This window comes from Corvus hawaiiensis, chromosome 3 (assembly GCF_020740725.1).
Source record: "Corvus hawaiiensis isolate bCorHaw1 chromosome 3, bCorHaw1.pri.cur, whole genome shotgun sequence".
Taxonomy (NCBI): domain Eukaryota; kingdom Metazoa; phylum Chordata; class Aves; order Passeriformes; family Corvidae; genus Corvus; species Corvus hawaiiensis.
In genome coordinates this window covers 51,817,715-51,839,066 of record NC_063215.1, presented here as the reverse complement: position 1 = coordinate 51,839,066, position 21,352 = coordinate 51,817,715, and the positions used below count along the sequence as shown (strand labels likewise).

Below are 21,352 nucleotides of genomic sequence, written 5' to 3'. Positions count from 1 at the left end.
TTTGCCTTTGCCTCCCCCAGTGCTGTCTTGTGCAGGTTACACGGTGGTGCACAGTATCAGAAAAATTGTTTTCTACAGACTGTACTTCTTAAAGGGCTTTCCTAACTGAAATGGGATCAGTACATCCCAGCTTCTTAAAGCTTTATGTATATTACTGAGTATAGAAACAAAAAAGCAACTGATGGTTTTCATTCCAAACTGGAAGAAACAGGAATTTCTCAGTTACTGAGATTTACTGCGTTTTATGTCATTTTACAGTGAACTGTTTTATCAGTGGTTTAAAATGCAAAATTATGGCTGAAAATACAGTGCATCAGAACAGCTCTTCAAAAGTTCATTACTGGAAGAAATACTTAAATGTTATGATGCTGGGTTGTGGCATGGGAATCAAAGTAAAGGCTGTGAATTACTAGTTACCACTTGAATGCTTATGCACCCAGTTTTTAATTGGATTAATTGTAATTGGATTTTGAAATTAAAATTAATTTAAATTAATTAGATCTAATGGAAGAGTCTTCTGTTGGAAAGTAAATCACTGGCTTTTCATGTATTTCAGGTAACATACAAGGAGCAACAATCGTGGATGCCCTTGATACTCTCTATATCATGGAAATGAAAGAGGAGTTCAAAGAAGCCAAGGAGTGGGTTGAAAAAAACTTGGATTTCAATGTGGTAAGGAGTGTTGCTGATTAACATTTAATGCTCTGTTTAGTCTCCAGAGGCCAACTGAGGACGGGGTTCTAGTATTACAAGCATGATGCAAGGCTAAAGAATTTAGATCATTGATAGATAAAACAAGGCAGGAAGCTGGAAAGGAGGAAATTTACTGCTCTGCTTATATGCTCTTTTTCAATCAGAGAGATTTAGGTAGATGGAAGGCATTAAGCTGGACTGAAGGAAGGGAAAAGGAAATAGAGTATTTGCCATTATAAAGTAAAAAACAGCCTTTTCAGCTTTTCTGGATAGAAGAACTGGGACCCTTCAAGTATTAACTTTTTCATTATGTAAACCCTTTACACTTCCCCTTTGTGAAATCTTCCACAAGTTTTACTTGTGTTTAGAGAAAGGTACATGCCATACATACTACTTAGGTTCTTTGGCTATTCCAGTAAAGTTGAATATCACGAGTTAGGCTGAACTATTGGCACAGCTGAATTGCTTTAGTCTTACGGAGCATCAGGTCACATCATTCTCAAGTGCATGCACAAATCACCCTATTAAGTGGCAAATATGCAGTTGGGGGAAAAGTTCATTACTGAAGCTTTTATTCTGGAAAGGCCCTGAACTGGCAGGAACCTCTTCAATTAAATTGAGAAGTCCTGGGTTTGGTCTTTTTTTCTTTTTTTTTTTTTTTTTCTTTTTGTTTTTGGGCCAGAGGATTGATTGTTGGGTATGGAGAGCTGATGAAGCACCTCTGAACAGTGTAGTAAAGTAGGCACAGTACACTGAGCACTTAAAAGCTCTTGTAGTTGACATGCTTAATGTTAGAAACACTTTCTGAAAACAAAGTACTCTTTCTAATAAGTTATGCAAAAGTCACGTTTAATTAGGTTCTCTTCCATGCTTGAGAATTAATTATCCTTTCAAGAAGGAGTTAATGAGTGGATATTACATAGTTTATATAAGCAGTAATTTAGTATGCATTTATATTTACATTTACAATGTAAATAGAGCATATTAAACAGTGCTTCTGCATAGTGTCAGAAGCCTGAATGAATACTAACTTCATTTTGTGCATAAGGATTTTTTTCCTACAGGTGTTTTCATAATACTAAATTCCTGTCTTATTAGCTTGGTATTATCAAGATGTTTAAAAAACAAGGATAAAACAACAGAAAATAACCCGCTCCACTTAAAAGGATGATCTGAGCTCTGCTTGGAGGAGTGTTGTAAAGTATTGTAGAGTGATTTACATTATTAACACGAAAATCTTTGGGTTTACATAAATCTTGCTATATCTGATACTGGAAACTTATACATGGTATTGCCTACATTTCTTCTTTTTAATGCACCTATTTTTTTCTCACTAATGCTTATAAGCTAAGAAAATGTCAGAAATTTTGTATTCCATCAGTTGATCAATGCAGCAGTCGATCAGATTTACCAAGGCTAGTTTACAGATAACGCTGACCTGTGGCAGTAACAGTATATTGTTACTGATATTTCTGTAAATAGCAGCCTGGAGTTCAACACCTCACAAAATTATTTTCATAATACTTCATAATCATATGTAATCGAATTTTACATTGGCATCAGCAGCAGGTAGATGGATTTTCCCAAACTGGAACAAGGAAATTAAAATAAATAACTGCAACACCAAATTTAATAATGAATGTCCATTTGTTTAATGGCAGGGTTGTTGAAAGCTACTCAACTTGCACTTTTGTTTAGTTTTCCACTTTAAGTATAGGTTTTACATTCAAATGCTGTTTTGTATTTGTATTACAGTTTAAAGAACAGCAGTTCTCTTTTGTGTTTAAGCGTTTATCATGTAGCAGGCTTTACATGATGTTTTCTGCAATAATGTTATGTTTATGTACACTATTACTTGCTCCTGTTTCAGAAACCTTTGTCCCATGAAAGTGATTTATTAAGAATAACTGACACACTGACATATCCTTATGAGTTATTTCTTATGAGTAGTATAAACTTGTGTTTGATGTTTCTGGTCATTTCCTGGGCAGCAACTGCCTAATCAGCATATTTGGCGTTTATTTGCACAAATAGAATTAGTTTTTCTCTCCATTTATTCTTAGAACAATGTCTTTCAAATTTTCAATTTTCTTTAAGATGTTCTTTACAAAAATAGCTGTGACTGTATTCTGTAGCAGAATCTTTTCTCCTTATGTTCTATGTCAATGCAGCTAGGTATAGGAAAATTTTACAAACTCTAGAAGATACTCATCAAACTATTTGGCCAGCACTCACACCATTCTCAACACCTGATCATAAAAGGTTCCTAATGTCACTTTGTAAAGCAGGCACTAGTTCATCCACATGAAAGGATTTATGGAGTAAAGATGACTTAACGGGAAATGGCAGCATCTCTTCATGCAGTCCCACAGTTCAATGAATTAGATGTCAGGGTTGCTCTTCTTTACTTTTCCAAAGATAGATTTTGATTTTGAAGGAAAATTCTAGTTAAGTCAGCAGCACCTTTCTTGGCAAACTTGTGCATTTTAGCGAGCTTGTCAGTGGATATGTTTAGATGCTTCCCCTTTTAGAGTATAACACAGGCTGTGTTCATTACAGCTGTAGCTGGTAGCCCTGTGATTTTATAACTGAGATATCCACGTTGCAATGCTGACATTTTTTGTATTTGAAACCTTGCTGAAGTTTCAGCTAAACTGAGCCATTCCTTCAGGAATTAAGTTGCATTTTCTGATTCTGTCAATATTTTAAGAGATGTAGACTTACTTGTACCTTTGGAAAGAGCTGGCATTTGCAGTGGCTAAATCCATGGTCTTTGCACCATGGATATGTGCTCTGTACTCTGTTAAGTCACTTCATCTCTCTTCATGCTCTTCTAATTAATATAGCCGAGGCTTTGGTCTGACCTCCCCACACATGCTGTTGCCCACACGCCCCTTCACAGTGCACAACCCACGGCTGCAACAGCTGGGCTGGGCTGTGTATCAGCAGGTTACAAGGGAGGAAAAGGGAACCAGTCTTTCATGGGATCTTTAGGGAGCTTGGCTGTTTCCTAGCTACAACTATGCACTGCTGCCTGCTTCTCTGCTCTTATTTTTTATTATTTGTTTCAGGAGCTGCACACACACAGACAGCTTTCTGAAAGAGTTTCTGTACCATCACCCCACTTCTGCTTCACACTAGGGAGGAAAAAGCTATCGGTCTCTGCAGTGCAAGAGCCAAATCACACTGAATACATGCTTGGGAAGAGAGAGGGGAAACGTGATCTTAATGAGGCAAATGAAGGGATCAGGTATAGGGGAGTAGTGATGCAGGAGCTGAGCCACATAGCTCAGCAGTGAAAGTTTGGGAGTTGTTAAGTATTGGAATTGATGGTGCTTTGCTTCTCTGCCCAGACACACCCCAGTATGTTTAGGATGAATGACCAAGTGATCCATCCCCCTCTTCTTCAGCCCGGCTAAACTCCTTCCCTGCAAAAGGGCAGTCTTGCTCCTATTGCCTACTGGGAGCATTCTTTGGCCTTCATGGTGTCCTAAGGCATGTCTGGACATTGACTGGAACAACAGGGGCTCACACCAAGACCAGAAGGTGCTAACAGTCAAATTGTACATTGAACAGGGCCTGAGTTCATATCCTGACCCACTGATCAGCTGTCTGATGTAAGTGTAGCCAGACAGGATCAGAATGGGAATGAGATATGGAGCAGAAATCCACGCACTTGATGGGATAAGAGGGAAACTGGGAAAGTATGAAGAGCATGTCATTATTTGCTCCTGAAGACAGGTACTAATGAGTTGAGGAACTGCATAAAGAGAAGGGAATGAGTAAGAAGGTGAGTGTACCTGCGGTCTTGTGTCCTACCAATGCTCTTAAGCAAAGCTGTTTCAGAGGTCAGTCAGTCACTGTATCTGATTTTATAAGCCAGTTTGGAAGCTTGAAGGCTAACTTACCAGTTCTGATATTCATCTTTGTGCTTAGCTCACCAAATCTGAGTATCCTTTAAAGATGTTTTGTCAGTAGCTTCATGCAATGTAGAAGTTTTGTGAGTGATACTTCTACTATTTGGGAAGAGAACTGGAAAAAGCAGAGAAACTTGAAGTTATGTTTTTTCTCTGCTGTCATGTATAGACTAACATACCCCCTTCCCAAGATCCCAGAGTAGCAAATATTATTTGCAGCTGTAATTAATAAGGCTTCCAGCATTTATCATTGGCTCAGCTCTGTCTGTGGTGTAGCAGTCAGTAACAGGACAGACTTTCAGACTTCAGTTTGCTTATTTCAAACTTCAGCAATTTCAAATCTAACTCCTATGACTCTCAAACTGTAGGAATTATGATTGACTTGTAATTGTATTTAGCGGTCCACAATCTAATGTTCTCACTTGGAACATTATGGTTTTTTGGCTCTTTATTCTTCATATTTTTTCCTCTTCAAGTGAGAAAATCAGAAAGTTTCCTAACACAACGATTTGGAACAACTTTCCCATTAAAACAAAAAAAAAAAAAGTCGTGGGAGGTGTGAGTAAACGTATAATGGGTTGGAGAAAAATCTTAAGAAAGCCAGCAGCTGAAAATGGTTCTTTAGTTTGTGGGACTATTTGATTACTAGTTTGCCACATAACTTATTAGTACATTCTAAATGCCAGACTTCAAAGTGACTTGATTTTGTTTTGATTATGTGTAAGAACCTATTTTGATGGGCTAAAAGGACGTCCTGCAAATTCATTACTAAATGCAGTTCTTTTGCTGCTAGAGTTCATTAATGCCTTCAGTAGCACTTTATTTTTGTGCCTGTTGAAGATCTTGCAGTTTACCATGTGGGGACTTCAGCAAGGTTAAATAACGTTATGCAATAACCAGCCTTTGACACTTGTGATAAAAAGGTTGCTAAGATTGTTTTCCATGTCTTTGGGAACTGAATATTTTAGCAAACTTGTCAGTAAGCTTCATTTGTGGAATATGAATGAAACTTTTTGCCCACAATGGCAAGTAATGAAAATCTTGTTTAATTACAATAGTCGAAAGTAAGCTACTGTAGTACTATCCATGGCTCTATCATACTTCCTGGGCTGCTTGAAAATGCTAGGATTTGTTGCTGTTCCCAACCTTTGTGCTTCAACAGGGGAACGTTATTATTTAATAGTAATAATAATTGCAAGTTCATCTCATTTCACAGGAAATGTGGGCCCTTTGTGTCCACTTTTTAGTGTAGAATTATGTACGTTATTCAGCATTGTTCAATATAGGGTCCCTGGTGTCTCCTTATTAAACTGCAGGATATGGGCTGCTTGCCATGGTGTGTGTGCGTGGGGGGAGCCTCTATATTCTTGGTACATAGGAGCAATAGATGGAAATGCAGATGAGGTGACTGAAGTTCTATACACTCTTGATGATACAAGAACAGGAGAACCAAAGGGAAGGAATCTTTGTGATAGAGAAAACTGAAACAAATTATTTGATAGGATTTGTGGCATTATTTTTTGTTATCTTTATAAAAACTGAGAGAGTAAGCTCTTTATCAAGTATCAGTTAGGGTGACTTGATTATTGGGAATACATTCATCTGTGTAAAGAGCTCACAGTACTTTCTCCAGTTGAATTTTGAATGGCAGAACATGTTACCAGTGCTGCTGGTGAGTGCCAGGTGGAACCTGACACTGGATAAATAAAATAGTGTTGTATTTCAAATGTTGTGTTAATCAGCGAGGATGACTTGCCATGGGAAAATATAGATGGAAATTGTTTTGGCCTTTGTCTGTGAATTGTGGAGAGGAAGATTATCAGGAACGAGATGCATTAAGGAAATGATCCAGAAGTATATGAATACTGATTTTTGGGAAGCTGGAGGGGTTCAGTAGGGAAAGGCCTCCAGGAGAGCTCAGCTGACTGTAGTTTCTTGTCTGAACAGTGCTTTCAATATTAAATTCAATAACAGCTGTTTGAAGCCGCAGTAGTTTACCAGTTGTAGTCTTAATCCTCTGGTTTATGGAAGGTTGAGGGAAGTCGAGTGGTGAGATGCAGCTGAGATCAGATTGGCCCTGTCATAGGTTTGTAAATAAAATAGAAATGCAGAGTGATACAGGCTAACTCATATAAGTCTTATATTTATTCTTTATTCTGCCTGCCCCCTCCCTATTTGGTTATATTTGTTGCTTTTTGAAGATGGGTCTTGCTAAGGCATTGTCACTCTCCCTTTCTTTAAAAGGCGTTAGGGTAATAGGTTTTCCAGTATATCTGCAATGTTCTCTAGCATCTTGAGTGTTTCTGAGCTATGGTTTTAGTACTGCTTAAAAAGCAATTTTAACATTACTTTGGTGTTATGTGTCTAGCCAGCAATGTAAAGGATGTTGTATGTCTTTAATTTCATCTTTAGAAGCTAATCAAGGAAACCAGATGAAATTCCTGAAACCTGTCACAGCTTTTCTCTTGCACCACATATTGGATTAATATGTTGCTTTTTGTTTTCTATTTTTTCACAAGTACAGTGAGCAGAAGTCACAATTCCTCTGAATCTTGTATAGTACTTGGACTATTCCATTTATGGTTCAAATAGTGAATGATAAATTACTGAATAAATATAAAGTGAAAGACCTAATTACTCACATTCAGCAATTAACATAAAAGCCCTGGAATTAAAACAAAAACATGTTGTTCCCAATACACATAACACTTTTCCAAGTATCTACAGACTTTCGGAATTATTTCTAAAAGGGAGGCCTGCAAATATCAGATCAAACTGATGTTTAGATGTTAGCACAGATGTGTACTAATAAAGGTGTTTCAGATATTCTCATAAACAGTATTTGGGGTACTAACTGGGGTACTATTTCAGGTACTACAGTAAAGATCATAAAATTAGAAATTGTATATATCCAGGTGTTCAGAGCCATCTTTTACACTTGGTACCTTAAAAAAGGAACATCATAGTTGTTTTGAAATATACACATACAGTCACTTTGCCTTACAGGATTTCTATTAGATATAATGAAATTAATTCAACCACTTCTCAGACTTGCTATGTAAATGATACAATGCCTATTTGAAGGAGAAGGGTAAATTTGAAATAAATAATAATTCTCACCTCTACAGATGGCGAAGTAGACATTTTTGGAAGTTCAGATGAAAGTTTTTCTGGTATTTTTTGGTGCTGTTCAATGGATCATAAGGTATTTATGTACAGCTTGAACAGAGAGCAAAATAAAAAAAAATTCTGCTTACTTAGGATTTGACTGCTGAGTAGAAATATACAGACTTATTTGTGCAAACTGTATGTGGATGATTTAAAATATGAAAAGGAGAGTAATGATCAGGGTGTGGCATCTTCAATGTGTCATACACAAATTTTAAAAATCAGAACAGAAAGAAGGGTGAAGTTCGTGTAGCAGAAATCTTCTACTTTTAGGACAAGTTCATTTTTCTTAACAGACTACTTCTTCACACAAACTTCCCATATAGAGATGTTTTTTTACATAAAATTATAAAACTTTGTTTTGCCCATTACTGTTATTTGTGTGCTGAGAATAATACTAACCTGGTACAAGTTTAAGAGTAACTATGTATTAGGCATACAGCTTTCAAATCTACCATTAATGAAATGTCTGTCACGGTGTTTGTCTGCTTCAGTGGCTTGCATTGAGATCTTGGTAAGAGGCAAGGATTTCAAATGAAGGTTAAGAGGTTCAAGTGACCTGTTGGGAAATTGAAAGCATTAGAACAATGGTTGCCTTCAAGAAATGTCCTGAACGATCACCCCTTCAACACATGTTCAGTATTACAATTAATCCTTGTGGCTCAACAGTAAAACTGTTACTCACATTGCTTCCGAGTAGTCTTCTTGTCTGTAACTGATTTCCAGAAGCAGATGTCAGTGCACACATACTGAGCCTTCCTGAGAGAGCCTCTGCACTTCTTGAAAGATAGCAATGGCTTTGTGAGTTAAGTGGTCATATTAAATCCAGAAAGGCAAAATGTGAGGTTCTGGAGATGAAATATTCAAGTCATACGCCACTCAATTTACTTCGAGCAATGGAAAATCAAAAAGTAATTTAATTCAGTTCTCAAAGGAAACACAAGTGTCTGGGATATCTGATTAACACATTTCCTCACCTGACACCTACCTCTTTATGGCTTCAACATTCCCACATCAAAGAAAAGTACTGGACATGTGCTGAGGCTCAGGAATGAAAGGGAAAGAACTTTTGAAGAAGGTTCACATATTCATATTCTCATACTATTCATAGGAGTTTCCTATGAATAGCTAGCTCAATCAAGCTAGGGAAGAGAAGCTGCCCCTTTCACTCACTTAATCATCCTTTCTTCAGTCAGGAACAGGTCAGATCAGCCTTTCTTTAGTCAAATCAGTTCTCTACTAGTTGTCTTATATGTTGGATTTTAAGGTAGACTTCTGTATTTAATATACAGGTACTGTAGTGTTCCTGCACCTGTAGCCTGCTTAGCAGGCAAACAGATGCAGCCTCTGGTTAGTTCAGCATTCTAGAGGATTTAAATTTTTTTATATCCACCTCCCCATGTTTAACGTGGATCATGGCATAATAAAAAAGCATGTACAGCAATATTAAAGTTGAGGTAAATACCTGTTTCCATTTGCCTTATTAGCTGCATTCAGTGCGACAATGATTGAACACTTGGGAAGAGAAATACCAGATTCTGAAGAAAAAAAGAAATCTTTGGAAACAGAAATTAAGCTGCAGAAATTAAACTTCGTTGTTTCTTTTAGAAAGAATAAGAGGACCAGTGGGGGAGAGCAGTGACAGGGAGAAACTGCAGATTTCTAGAATACTCAAAATAAACTTGAGAAAGTGTTATGTTCTGGATACTGCAAGACATCAAGATTACTTTGCAGTCTTAACCCATGATGCCAATCTGAGTTTTCAAGAGACAGATGTGTGTGATGGCTTTACTTTGTCAGCCCCTTTGAATTGTGCTCACATGTGTTAAAAAACTATACAGGCACACACATATATACTATATGAATTAGATATTGATCAGAGTAATTCTGAGCAAAATAATCTCCTCTTTTTTAGAGGGGGAAGTGCTGAATACATGTTAAAGGAGAAAAGTTAAATTCCTCAATGTAAACCAACTAGCACTGTAGCAAGTCTGAGAGTGTTTTGAAGCCTGTAACTTTAAAATTTACAAAAAATGCACCAATTCTGCAATGTGTCTAGATACCTTTTCTTAATCAGAGCACTTTGCAAACTGAAAAGCATGAGGTAGTATTTCTAATAAGTAGCCTAGTGCTGGTCTGTTTGTTTTTTCTCTAAAGCCAGTTTACTACAATTCAAAATCCATAGAAAACAGGGAGCAACTTCTTCCCTCCTATGTAAACTGACATCTGAATGTTTTAGCTGGAAAAGCACAAAACCTGGCTGAACGAAAAAAGCCTGCAAGTCTTTCAGAAGAAAATCCATCAACTCCACCATGCATTGATTTATATTAAATATAGCTGTAGTGTACTTCAGCAAATATAAAATGAAAAAGTGACTCAGTAGAAGCAAGAGCAACCCAGAACATGTGAAAGTCAAACTCCTTATGTATGTGCCCAAAATTTCGGGATACTGATTGTTACCATTTTTCTGCAGAAATACAAAAATATAAAAGGTAGTATTACATAAAAATGTAAAAATTAAGAAACTTCACTAGATCAGCTTTTTAACTGAATGCCTCAAGTGGACTAAATGCTATGTGTTGGGGTAAAATTGGAATTGACTTAATAAAGAACAAAACCATGTGAGACTCAGATTCCTCATTTATGCCTGAATTTCAAAAGGCAGGGAAGAATGTACTTCGAGTTTTGGGATAGATACCACCTGGACCTAGTCTTTATCATTGGTAAAAGATTTATCTGCACCAGCTTGGGACGGGCTGTCACTGTAATAGTGAAAGATTATCTGCTTCCTTGTGAATACACATAATGATTGCATTTTTGTCATGAGCAGAATGAGTAATTAACTTATTCTAATGTTACCTTATTTTTTGCAATAAGCTGCATTTAGACTGAAGTAGAAAACATTTGATAGGACATTCTGATCAATTCTGATCTGTCTGAGATTGCGTGAGGGGAGGTAGTGATTCAAGACCACTTTTTGGGCAAATGCTAAATCATTTGCAAGAAAGTACTTACATATGTGGATTTAGAGAAAGCCCTGTATCCAAACAGAAGAGATGAAAAGTTGACCAGGGTGAGGATAATGGAGAGGATATTTTATTAAAGTGAGGAAGAGAAAGAAATGCTTTAAATTCTTATGTTGGCCTTCCCAACTTCTTCTGTGCTTTGCTATTTACAGCTGTTGTGCGTTAATACCTGTATGTGTGTGTGTGTATATATATATAAATAAAAACAAACCAAACAAACCTCTATAGAAATAAATCTATGTTTGTTTCAACAGAATGCTGAAATTTCCATATTTGAAGTGAACATTCGTTTCGTCGGTGGACTGCTTTCAGCGTACTATCTTTCAGGAGAGGAAGTAAGATATTTGCACATGGTTTATCTGACATATCGTCATCTAGATAAGACATTAAATTTAAGTTTAAGAATTTTATTTATCCTAATTAAACCTGCTTAAAACTTTGAAAATGGCTTGTACAGCGGAGACCAGTCCAATGGGTCTTCTTGCTTCTGTTGCTTTGTATAAGTCCTAAAGCTATTATTTCATTTAAGTGTTAAATGATATTTGGGTTTTTTTACCTGAGTTGGAACCACACCCAGTACATCTTACTGGGCTTCATGCTAGAGTTATTATAGAATTATAGAGTTCCTCCTGTATGGTAGTGGTAGATTTGGTGCATCAGCTTCCTGCTTCCCAAATGTGTTTCAAGTATATCCTTGAACTCGTTTAAACTCTTGCTTCTGTTTGTCTACCTGAACCTTCAACTCACATGGAAAAGACATGTTAAGAATGAAAAGACAACTGTAAACCTATACTTGTGAATGTCTTTAAAGCATTAATAACCCATTAATCTCTATTACCTGTCATGCTTTCTGTAGAGAACAAAGATGCAGTCTTGTCTTAGATCTTTGTCTAAATGCAATTACTTCTGTAATATTTTTGGAGAAGGCCAAAAGAGTCACAGGTACCATTTTTAGTTACACACATTGCGATATTTTAAAGTTTTAGCTTGGTACTTGAAAAGTCTTTAATCTTACTAGTTTAAATTCTTGTTTCTGTTTCTAGATTATAGTAGTATTTTATTACAGGATTACACAAGTTAATACTCTTCAACCGTAAATTGAATTTATCATTCCTTAAATCCAAAGCAATTACTGGTGGAAACTCCACAAACCAAGGAAATTAATTTTTTTCATAAATAAATTTCCCAAATACTAGGTAGAGCTCTGTTTTGAACCTGTCAGTTTAAATTACTTAAATTCTATGGCTGTGCATTATGATTTTTGTTAAAATTTTTCATTATGTTAAAGCTGTCTTAGCAGGTGCTGTTGGGTCATGTACCTGACAAAGCAGTTGTAAGGAGACAGTGTTCCTCTGACACATTCTCAGCCTGTATGCCCACACATTTATGTCTTAACTAGACTTACCTGCTTATTTCCCATGGTCCTGTGCTAAGTGTAGATGGTATTGAAGAGACATTAATGTCTTAAAATACAAAGGTTTTAGTATTTTAATTGTCTTGTAATTTTTGGGGAGGAAAATGCTATTGGACAACAGTAATGAAAAAAACAGAGAGGTGCTTGGGACCTGGCTTCTTGGTCTTTGCTAAATGTTGTTTTACTTTTATTTCATCTCTTTTCACTGGAGATCTACTTGGCGAACAGGTGTGGAGTTTTTCAGCATAACCTATTGGTACACTTTAATTAACCAGTTCTGACAGAAGCAGAGGATATTTCTTGGCAGACAGCGAGCTGGTAGATGAATGCTCATGGGCCTTTACATCAAGTGGCAGTTTGTCTGCCAACAAATGCCTGAACCATTTGTCATCAGTGCTGGTGATTCCATATGTATGTTGATGGTTTATGTCCTGTGTCTGTTAATGTGCAGTCTCACTTTCAATCAGTGTGTATAGTTTCACCTAAATAACACCGAGTCATTGCTTCTCAACCATTCCTTCATCCTCAGAGAGGCAGTTTTACCACTATCTCTTCAGCTAGATTGAAAGCACCACTCGTGTTCCAGTAAAACTCTTGCACAAATGAAATGAGGAGACATCTGAAGCAAAAGAAAGTGTTCCACACAACAGATAATTAAGTGGAACTCTTTGCAGTGGAATATTGGTGATAATGGATGCTAGTGCCCATTCTAAAATTGACGGATTCAGTAATGAAAGTAAAATGGACACTTACACACAGAGAAGAGGTGTATTATTAAGGAGGGTGCCAAGCTCTTGCAGGCCAGGAAGGACATCATCTATGCTTGCCACTGCTTCTTACACTCTCTGTTAGACATCTGCTCTCCAAGAATCATGTCCCTAAACAATGGCCCCGGTGGCTTAGGGAGTGCAATTCAGCATGCTCTGCCTTAATCAGATTTAGGGAAACTTCATGATTTGTCTCCTAAATCCAATATGCTGAGGCAATAGCCAACCTCTGCCTATGGAAACAGTGGGATGCAGCAGGATGAGGTTTTCTTGTGTTATGTGGGTCTGTACTTTCCCTGCTGCTGCTGCTGCTGAGAGGTGTGGAAAGGGCTAAGGGCCCCAGAGGCTGGCTGCCACTGTAGAAAATATATCTTTAATAATCTGTTAGTCCATTACATTAGTGGGCATTACTAAAAAGGTGGCACAATCTTTATGCACACTGCTTGGAGGATTAAACTTCCTTATTTAAAAGCTCGATTAATTCTTTATCAGGTTAACTATTAAAAAATCTTATATTTGCTGTGCTTACTTATCAATAGTCTAATTAAAGAAGGCTATGTTTCAGTAGAAGGAGTGATGGAAATAATTATTGTTTGTACTTCTGAATTACATTTCCATGGGTAATGATCCAAAGCTGCAACACATTGTGTGTTCCATAATCATTTGTAAGTCTAACTAATCACGATTAAAGAATATGCTGTCATACTGAGTAGTTCCTAAAACATCCTGCTCACATAATAGTTCATTTAGATAAAGTCACCAATGTGAATCATTCTAAAAATGAAAAAAATTGAATACCTTACCTCTTGATAACTATGTGCTGCTCACTTGCAAAGAGAGCTATGAGAAGCTTTCTATTAAAATTCCTGCAGTTTCTACCTTACTAGAATTAATGTGAAATACCTGAAAGTGCTAGAAATGTCATATGCTTTTTTTTTTTTTTTTCTTTTCATTTTGGTAACTGTCTAAACCCAAGCCAGAAAGTTTCAGTCAAATATCAATTTCATTTGTAAAACAGCTACAAATACCAGAAAACTTGATTTTAAGAGGAGTAACTGCTTAAGTGCTGCTCTTTTTTTTTTGTTGGTTGTTTTTTGGTTTCTTTTGGATTTTTAAGTCCCTAATAATAATATTGCATGTGAATATCATTCCTTGGTATTTTTTCCATAAGTCAAGTGGCTGTAAATGATTATTAAAAATAAGCCTGCCTTCTTGAAAGCAGTGCTAGTATTGAATTTTTTTTTGTTTGCATTAAAGTATCTCTGGGAGACTAATATGATAGATTTATCCCATAGGACTGGGACAGGTTTGGGTTTTTTTTCAAACTTTCTTGATCATTTTGTTCAAATTAAACCTTGATTAAGTACTAGACATGTCTTAGAAGATTCCTCATCTGAGTAATTTTTTTGTTTTGAAATGAAAAATAAAATGTAAGGGAGAAATTTGTTTTACAGCTGCTTTGCTGTACTTACTAGTTTGATGTTAAATTCTGGTATACCAAGGGTCAGGAGTATTGCATGCAACAAGATCCTCTATTCTGCAGACCTAGATATCTACACTTCCAAATGTAGTCATATAAGGAAATAACTTGTTAACTTTTGGAGGAGGACAACACTGAATCCTGTAACAGCAACTAAGATCTTTCTTGGAATTCATAGAGATTACAAAGATTAGTTCTGAGCACTGTAATTTTTACTGCTGGGAATAGCTGTGATACTGGTGCTGAAATTCATGGTAAATATATGGCCCTGCTCTTAGTCCAGTCAGGTTTGCATGTTCTCCAGGTCTTCTGCTTTACTCATAACTGGTTCTTAAAGGCACTGCTAAAGCTAAGTAATAAGGGGACTGTATTACTTGAAGGTTGGTTCCACAGCCAAGGAATACATTGCATAGGCAGAAATAGAAGGAGTTTTTAATTTGCTGTTTGCATGAGAAGCAAAAAAGTAAATCCAAAATACTCTGAAGTGAATAAGGAGCACATGAGTTTCAGATTCAGCTGGTAAGTTCCCAGATTCCTTTGAAGTTTTTCTGGTTTTTGAATGGGATAAGTAACTATTTTTTTCCCCAGAGTTAAAATATTTTGGATGCAGCAGCTGTTCTTCCTGCATAATATGCTCATATTGCCGTTCTTCTCCATGGCATGAAGCAGGAATAAAATAGACTTGGACTTTTTTTACTGTGGTAGTATAACCTGTTTGAAGGAACACTAATTTATTTTGATCAGGGTGAAGGAATAACAAAACCAAACCAAACAAACAAATGAACTCCAAAAACTCCAAAACCAAAAACTCAAACTGTTTTTCATGATGGTAAGTGTTGGATTTAGAGTTTAATCTGTTACTCTCCACCAGATGTTAATTAGAAATATTTTTAATAAAGGGAAAAAAGTTATGACATAATTAGTTTTCATCTCCATTTAGAGTTAGAGTCACAGTGCCACTGTTCAACCTTACTTGATGATCTTGGCTTCCTGTCTTGACTTCAGACAGACCTAATCACTGCTCAGTGTAAACCACCATCCCTCAGTGATTGTTGTGGTGTCTTACTAATGAGAAGCAGGCATAAAATAATGATGCAGATGCTATTGATCTAGAACTGCCTTTGCCAGGCTGACCATAGAAAATTGCTGACTTCATATAGTGCTGAGACATTCTGCAGAATTTAGCTGTAGCTATTCTTTCTGTCTCTCCCTCTTGTAGAGGTGCCCCTTCAGAGAGAATATTTAAATTCCATGACTATAAAAAAAAAAAAAAAAATCCCTTATTTAGCAGTCTTGAATAGTAGGAGAATGAAGTTTGTCACCTATACAAAGGTATTGGCCTTTTCTGCAAATCGTGATTAAGTTCCAGTGTATGTGCCTTGGGGATCTTAGCTCACCAGCGTGAGAATTGACCGCTTGTTTTATCTCGTGCTTCCTCTCACTTAACACTAGTTAACAAGAGGACTTTTCCTTTTATGTCTTGGAAGCTTGATTTCTAATGCTGTTTGAAACCAGGCATACTGTATCAGCTTGATCACTTCTCTGTGAATGCCACTTAACTCCTCCTTAATCATCTTCACAGACTGGCAGTAGAATTCCCTGTGTGCTACAAACTAGAAGACTTCAATTGCCTGTGGTTTTCTGCAGCCCTGTTTTCAGATTTGGGTCCTGTTTCCCACCTACCATCCATCTGCTGCCACTTTGAAGCAATACATCAGTATTTCAGTGGTGTCATGTTTTAGTTCCTGTACAGCTCTGAAAGGATCTTTATGCTCTCTTTCATTTTTACAGATTTATGATTTTTTAACTTGGTATTTCATTGAATCCTGGAGCCATTCAACTTGTAAGTAACCTCAAGAGATCATCTAGTCCAGCCTCAATATTGCAACAGTCCATTAGGCTTGTTCTTTGAAGAGCGTTCCTGCATGGGAATGTGCCTAGGCTCTTCAAGACCAAATGCAGGGGCAAGTTTATATTTTTGGCAATGGCTTTGGTTCATGCACTATGCTCTTTTAAACAGACATCTTACTGTTTTTCCTGGCTCTCTACCAGGCCTCATGTTTTTTTTTTTTTTTTTAACTTTAAACTTGTTCTTCAAAAACTACATTTAGCCTGACTTAAGAGTTTTCATTTAACTTGTCAATCATTATCAGTTTCTGTATTCTTTGCTTGGACTCAATGTATTTTTACTTTTAATAACTTTCTTTACAGCCATACCAAAAGAAAGAAGTCATCTGAGCCTTTTGATTTGAGAATTTTGGACTCTGAACCTCACCTTTTACTCTCCAAATCATCTCCAAGCAATTTAACCATCTGGCTGTTTCTTTCTAAGTGCATTTCAGTTGGTCATCTTGATTCTCTTTCCAAACTTAAACGTTAGCTAAGTGAACCTTTGTTTAAAACAGCGTGTTGAATTGGGGCATGTGGCCCCTGTTAGACAGTAGTATGTCAAACTAAGTTAAGAGCTATTCTTTCTCCTGTAGAGTCTGAGTTTCTGCAGAAAGCTGTCATTACAGTGTATAAAAGCAAGGTTTATATCAGCTCTAATGTAGCACTTAACAGCCTACTCAGGGACAGAGAAGGATTTAAAATCTCCTCTGTTTCCCCCTATCACAGTCTGTAATCTCCATTACTATTTCAGTCTCTTCACCACCTTTAATAAATCTAATGCTGTTCACTTTCTGTGCTAGCTGCATCAAAATGTACTGCAGAATCCCTATGGATTCACATTCTGGAGATAACCTTGACTCCTAAGATTTTCTTTTATGTAGACTGTTCTGCTGTTGCAAGCAGACTGCCCTTCAGTCTTCTATTTCTGTCTCTTAAGTTCCTGCAGTGCAATTACATTGTCACTGTTGATGAAACCCATCTCTCTCAAAAAGGTTCCCTTCACTCCAAAAGTTTTCTCATTCCTAATACTTCTGTCCCCTTTCTCCCAGTGCTACTTGCTCAGCTGCTCTGTGCAACTGTGCTGCTCAAGCCGGCCCCACACTTAATTCTGAGGAAAATTGGAAGAACAGTAACAGAGATGTGGATTTCCAGTCTTGCACTTAATTAAGATGTTGCTTCTCGATTTCCTTCTCTTCCCTCTCTGCTGTGGAGTTACTGATACCAGGTGTACATTGACAGGGAACTGCTTCCCAGGTCTTAAGTACCTGAAGCCTGATGGAGGCTCTGCCCTGTACCGCAATCAGACACCACCACCAGGCACACAATCAGCTGCCATCACCAACAGCTTTTGTGCCTCAGAATAAGGGCCCTCAGGCTACTCTGCTAATGTAAAGTGGGAATAGTGGCAATTTGCCTTATTTCAGTGAATTGCTGTCTGCTGGAGTCCAGCAGTGGGTATGTTTTGCTTTTGTTTGTCTGTCATCAGTGTGAATATCCGCGGCAGGGGACTGAGAAGCTGTGGTGACAGCCTGCTGTAGCTGCCATAACTAAGCCTACTATGAAACCAGGAGTCAGAGCCCTGATTTTGGTCTGAGAAACATCAGTTTAGAACTCCAACCTGTACATAACCATTTAAAGTGGTTTCCCTTCTGTGTAACTGAAAAGAGTTTGTTTGGGGAGTTTTCTCCAAACAACAAAAAAATGGTAAACTTATTTGACATGCTTTTGCATTCATATGTTGACGTTGGAAATAACCAAAAAGTTCACTGCTCATCACATTAATTTTAGCTAAAATCCCTGCTCACCTCCACACTACTGTAGGCTGATGGTCAATTGCTAGAAAAGAGAATGGATGATAATGAGACCTAAGAAATACCAGATTGTGATTGTAACAGCTGGTATATTTGACATGAGCTCATGAGCTATGTTATTAAGTAGAATTCAAGCAGCTGAGAGGGAGCTGTTGGTTTCTTCTGAGGATTTGGGTTTCAACTAACTCCTGCAGTTTCACTTCATTCTGGTTCTACAGAACAGTTGGAGGGAGAATATCTATCAGAAATAGTAGTATGAGTGCTTTCCTTGTGAGCAGCAGCAGCTCTAGATAGACTTTAACAAGAATTCTTTGCATCTGGGTTAATATACTGTACAGAAGAGATTACATGCTATTAACAGTCTGTCCAGAATCGCCAGGCACCTGCAAAGACATTTCTCTCTTTTCTTTATCTCAGTCTTCTGTCCCTTTGCAGCACAAAATGCAATTGCAGTAATAATGAGTAAAAGGAGGGTAAAAACATGCTGCCTGAAGAGGTGGTGGAGTTGCTCTGCAGATCAAATAGAAAATGTACAACATATGGTGAGGTACAGGGTTCTGTGGAGCCATTTGCAAGCGGCATTTAGATTGCTGCAAATATACTATTCATATCTCAATAACAATTCTTATGTATAATATTACAGCCAAGAATTTTATTTCTTTCTGCAAATGAAAGCAACATAAAACTATCTCAATTGGTTCTGAAAGTGGGAATACATCAGCATTAATTTATCCTGCTTAAATTCTGGGCTGTGTAAAATATTTGGGAAGTATATTCTCACTGTGAATGTCTTATAAAATTTCAATTAGATGATAAGTAATAGATGTTATTGAATCATCGTACTGATTTTTTCCCCAGAAAAGTACATATGAAAATATTATTTTATTCTGGGTGTGGTGTAACTCTTCATTTCTTAATCTAAATATTTCACAATGTTTAACTAGTTGTCATGGTTTGACACTGGCTCAGCGACAGGCACCCATGAGAGCCTCTCGCTCACCCTCCCCTGCCACAGCTGGGCACAGGAAGGAAAAGGAAAAAAAAAAATTAATGAACGCTTCAAGAGTGAGATAAGGACCGGGAGAAACACTTCAAGGGTGGAACAGGCTCAACTTAAACTGTGAAGTGAATTTATTACTAACAGAATCAGAGGAGGATAATGAGAAGTAAAATAATCCCTTAGAACACCTTCCCCCTCCAGCCCCTCCCTCTTTCCCACTGACAGCACAGGTAGACAGGGCATGGGGGTTTGGTCAGTTCATCACCAAGATTTCCTTCTGCTGCTCCAGGAGAGGAATCCTTCCCCTGTGAGGCCGTGGGGTCCCTCCCAAGAGAGGCAGTTCTCTCTGAACTTCCCTGGTGTGGCTCCACTCTCACGAGCCGCAGCCACACCGCCCCTGCTGCAGCGTGAGTCCCTCCCATGGGCACACAGCCCTCCCAAAACTGCTGCACCGTGGCTCTCTCTTTCCACGGGGTGCAGTGCTCCAAGGACAGGCTGCTCCCGCCTGGGAGCAAGGGCCCTCTCTCTCCACCGGCTCTCCCACTGGATCACAGCCTCCTCCAAGTATCCACCCTCTCCGGCATGGGCACCTCCTCCATGGGCTGTGGGTGGATCTCTGCATCCCCCGTGGATCCCCATGGGCTGTAGGGGGACAACCTGCTGCACCATGGTCTGCACCACGGCCTGCAGAGGAACCTCGGCTCCGGTGCCTGGAGCACCTCCACCCCCTCCTTCTCCACTGCCCTTGGTGTCGCCGTGTTGTTTTCCCTCACATGTTCTCACCTCCTCCTCTTCTCTGGCTAGAATCCAAAATCTTGTGACTTTGTTTTGATTTTCTTATTTAATATGTCATCACAGAAGCATTACCAAGCTCTCTCACAGGCCCAGTTTTGGCCAGCAGCATGTCCATCTTCAGAGCCATCAGCCATTGGCTCTGCTGGACATGGTGGGAAGCTTCCAGCAGCCTCCTCACAGGAGCCAGCTTTGCAGCCTCCCTGCTACTAAAAACCAGGCCGTGCCAAGCCAATACACTATTGTATGTGAGATTTCTTTCTGTGCTTTGTCTCCATAGACTGAGTCTGAGGTTATTTTTCATTAAGTTGGAAGTTAAGTAGGTGATAACATACTCCTCTTATTAGCTTAGAGAAGATAAAAGCATAAACCATCCAGTAGAAGATTACCATGTTTTTGATTCTGTTGGCAGCTATGAAGGCATTCCATCAGATTCCCAAAGCTGACTTTAGCAAAGACTATTTCTACTTTTGTATCTCTTTTCAAAAATTTAAATTACTTCTAGTAAAAAATATGTAGGCTTTAATTAATTCTTAGTATTTTAAATACAATTTGAGTGAACAGAAATGTATGATGAAATTTGGGAAGTTTCTTATCCAATTTGCTCTTTGAAGGATCAGATTAGAAATTCATTAGAAAACACCACTTTGTGCCACCTGCCAGTTCTGCTGCTTCAAGCTAACTGAAAATCATTGAGAAAACTGAATGCCTGAAATCAGAAGCAGAAAAGACATCACTGCTGCTCTTGCATGCTCTTCATGTCTCCAGCAATAGGTAGAGATAATGGCATCCTTGCTGCAGAAGAAACAGACGTTCTTTTAAAAGTCTCCTTTGCACTTGCAACACATCTTGCTCAGCAGATCAAACATGAAACAGATACAAACAAGGTTCATTGGCTTTAAGTTAGAACCAACTCTTGGGATCAATTTATGGTGAGTGCCAATTGGCCAGTAGATTTTTTTTGGCAGGATCAATTGTTTGTTATTTTCAGGCAACAGAAATCTGAAAGATTTGTAAGATAAGTAGGGAGCTTTCTCCCACGTCTTTCAAAAACTGCAGGAATCCACATGCTTCGTTTGCCATTTGTTTGTAAAAATGCAACAGTTTAATAATGTTGATAAATGTTGTGGTTGATAAATGAGTCCAGTTCCTGTATCATCTGTGCCAAAAGCTTGCCTCTGTGATACGCAGACTGTATTTGCACCCTGTGTGCAAATGATTGAGAAGGAATTTGGAAAAGATGTTCACATGAAAAATCCTGTGCCACTTCCAGCATGACACATGCCAATGGGAATTTGTGGTTTTGGCGGGTGTTTGCCCCTAAACAGGGATGTCATGAAGCATTTGAATGACAAATCTTTGTTTTCCTCCAGTCAGTAAATGTAAGAGCTCAT

The 21,352-nt window shown here is 38.0% G+C and overlaps 1 protein-coding gene across 1 annotated transcript in view; it reads left to right on the top strand.

Annotated features, from left to right (window-relative positions):
• MAN1A1 (mannosidase alpha class 1A member 1) overlaps positions 1-21,352 on the top strand; it is a 143,193-nt gene that overhangs the window by 46,335 nt on the left and 75,506 nt on the right. The window contains exons 3-4 of the mRNA XM_048297920.1: positions 557-672; positions 11,059-11,139. Of these exons, the coding sequence (XP_048153877.1) occupies positions 557-672; positions 11,059-11,139 (197 nt within the window). The remainder of the gene's footprint in view (positions 1-556; positions 673-11,058; positions 11,140-21,352) is intronic.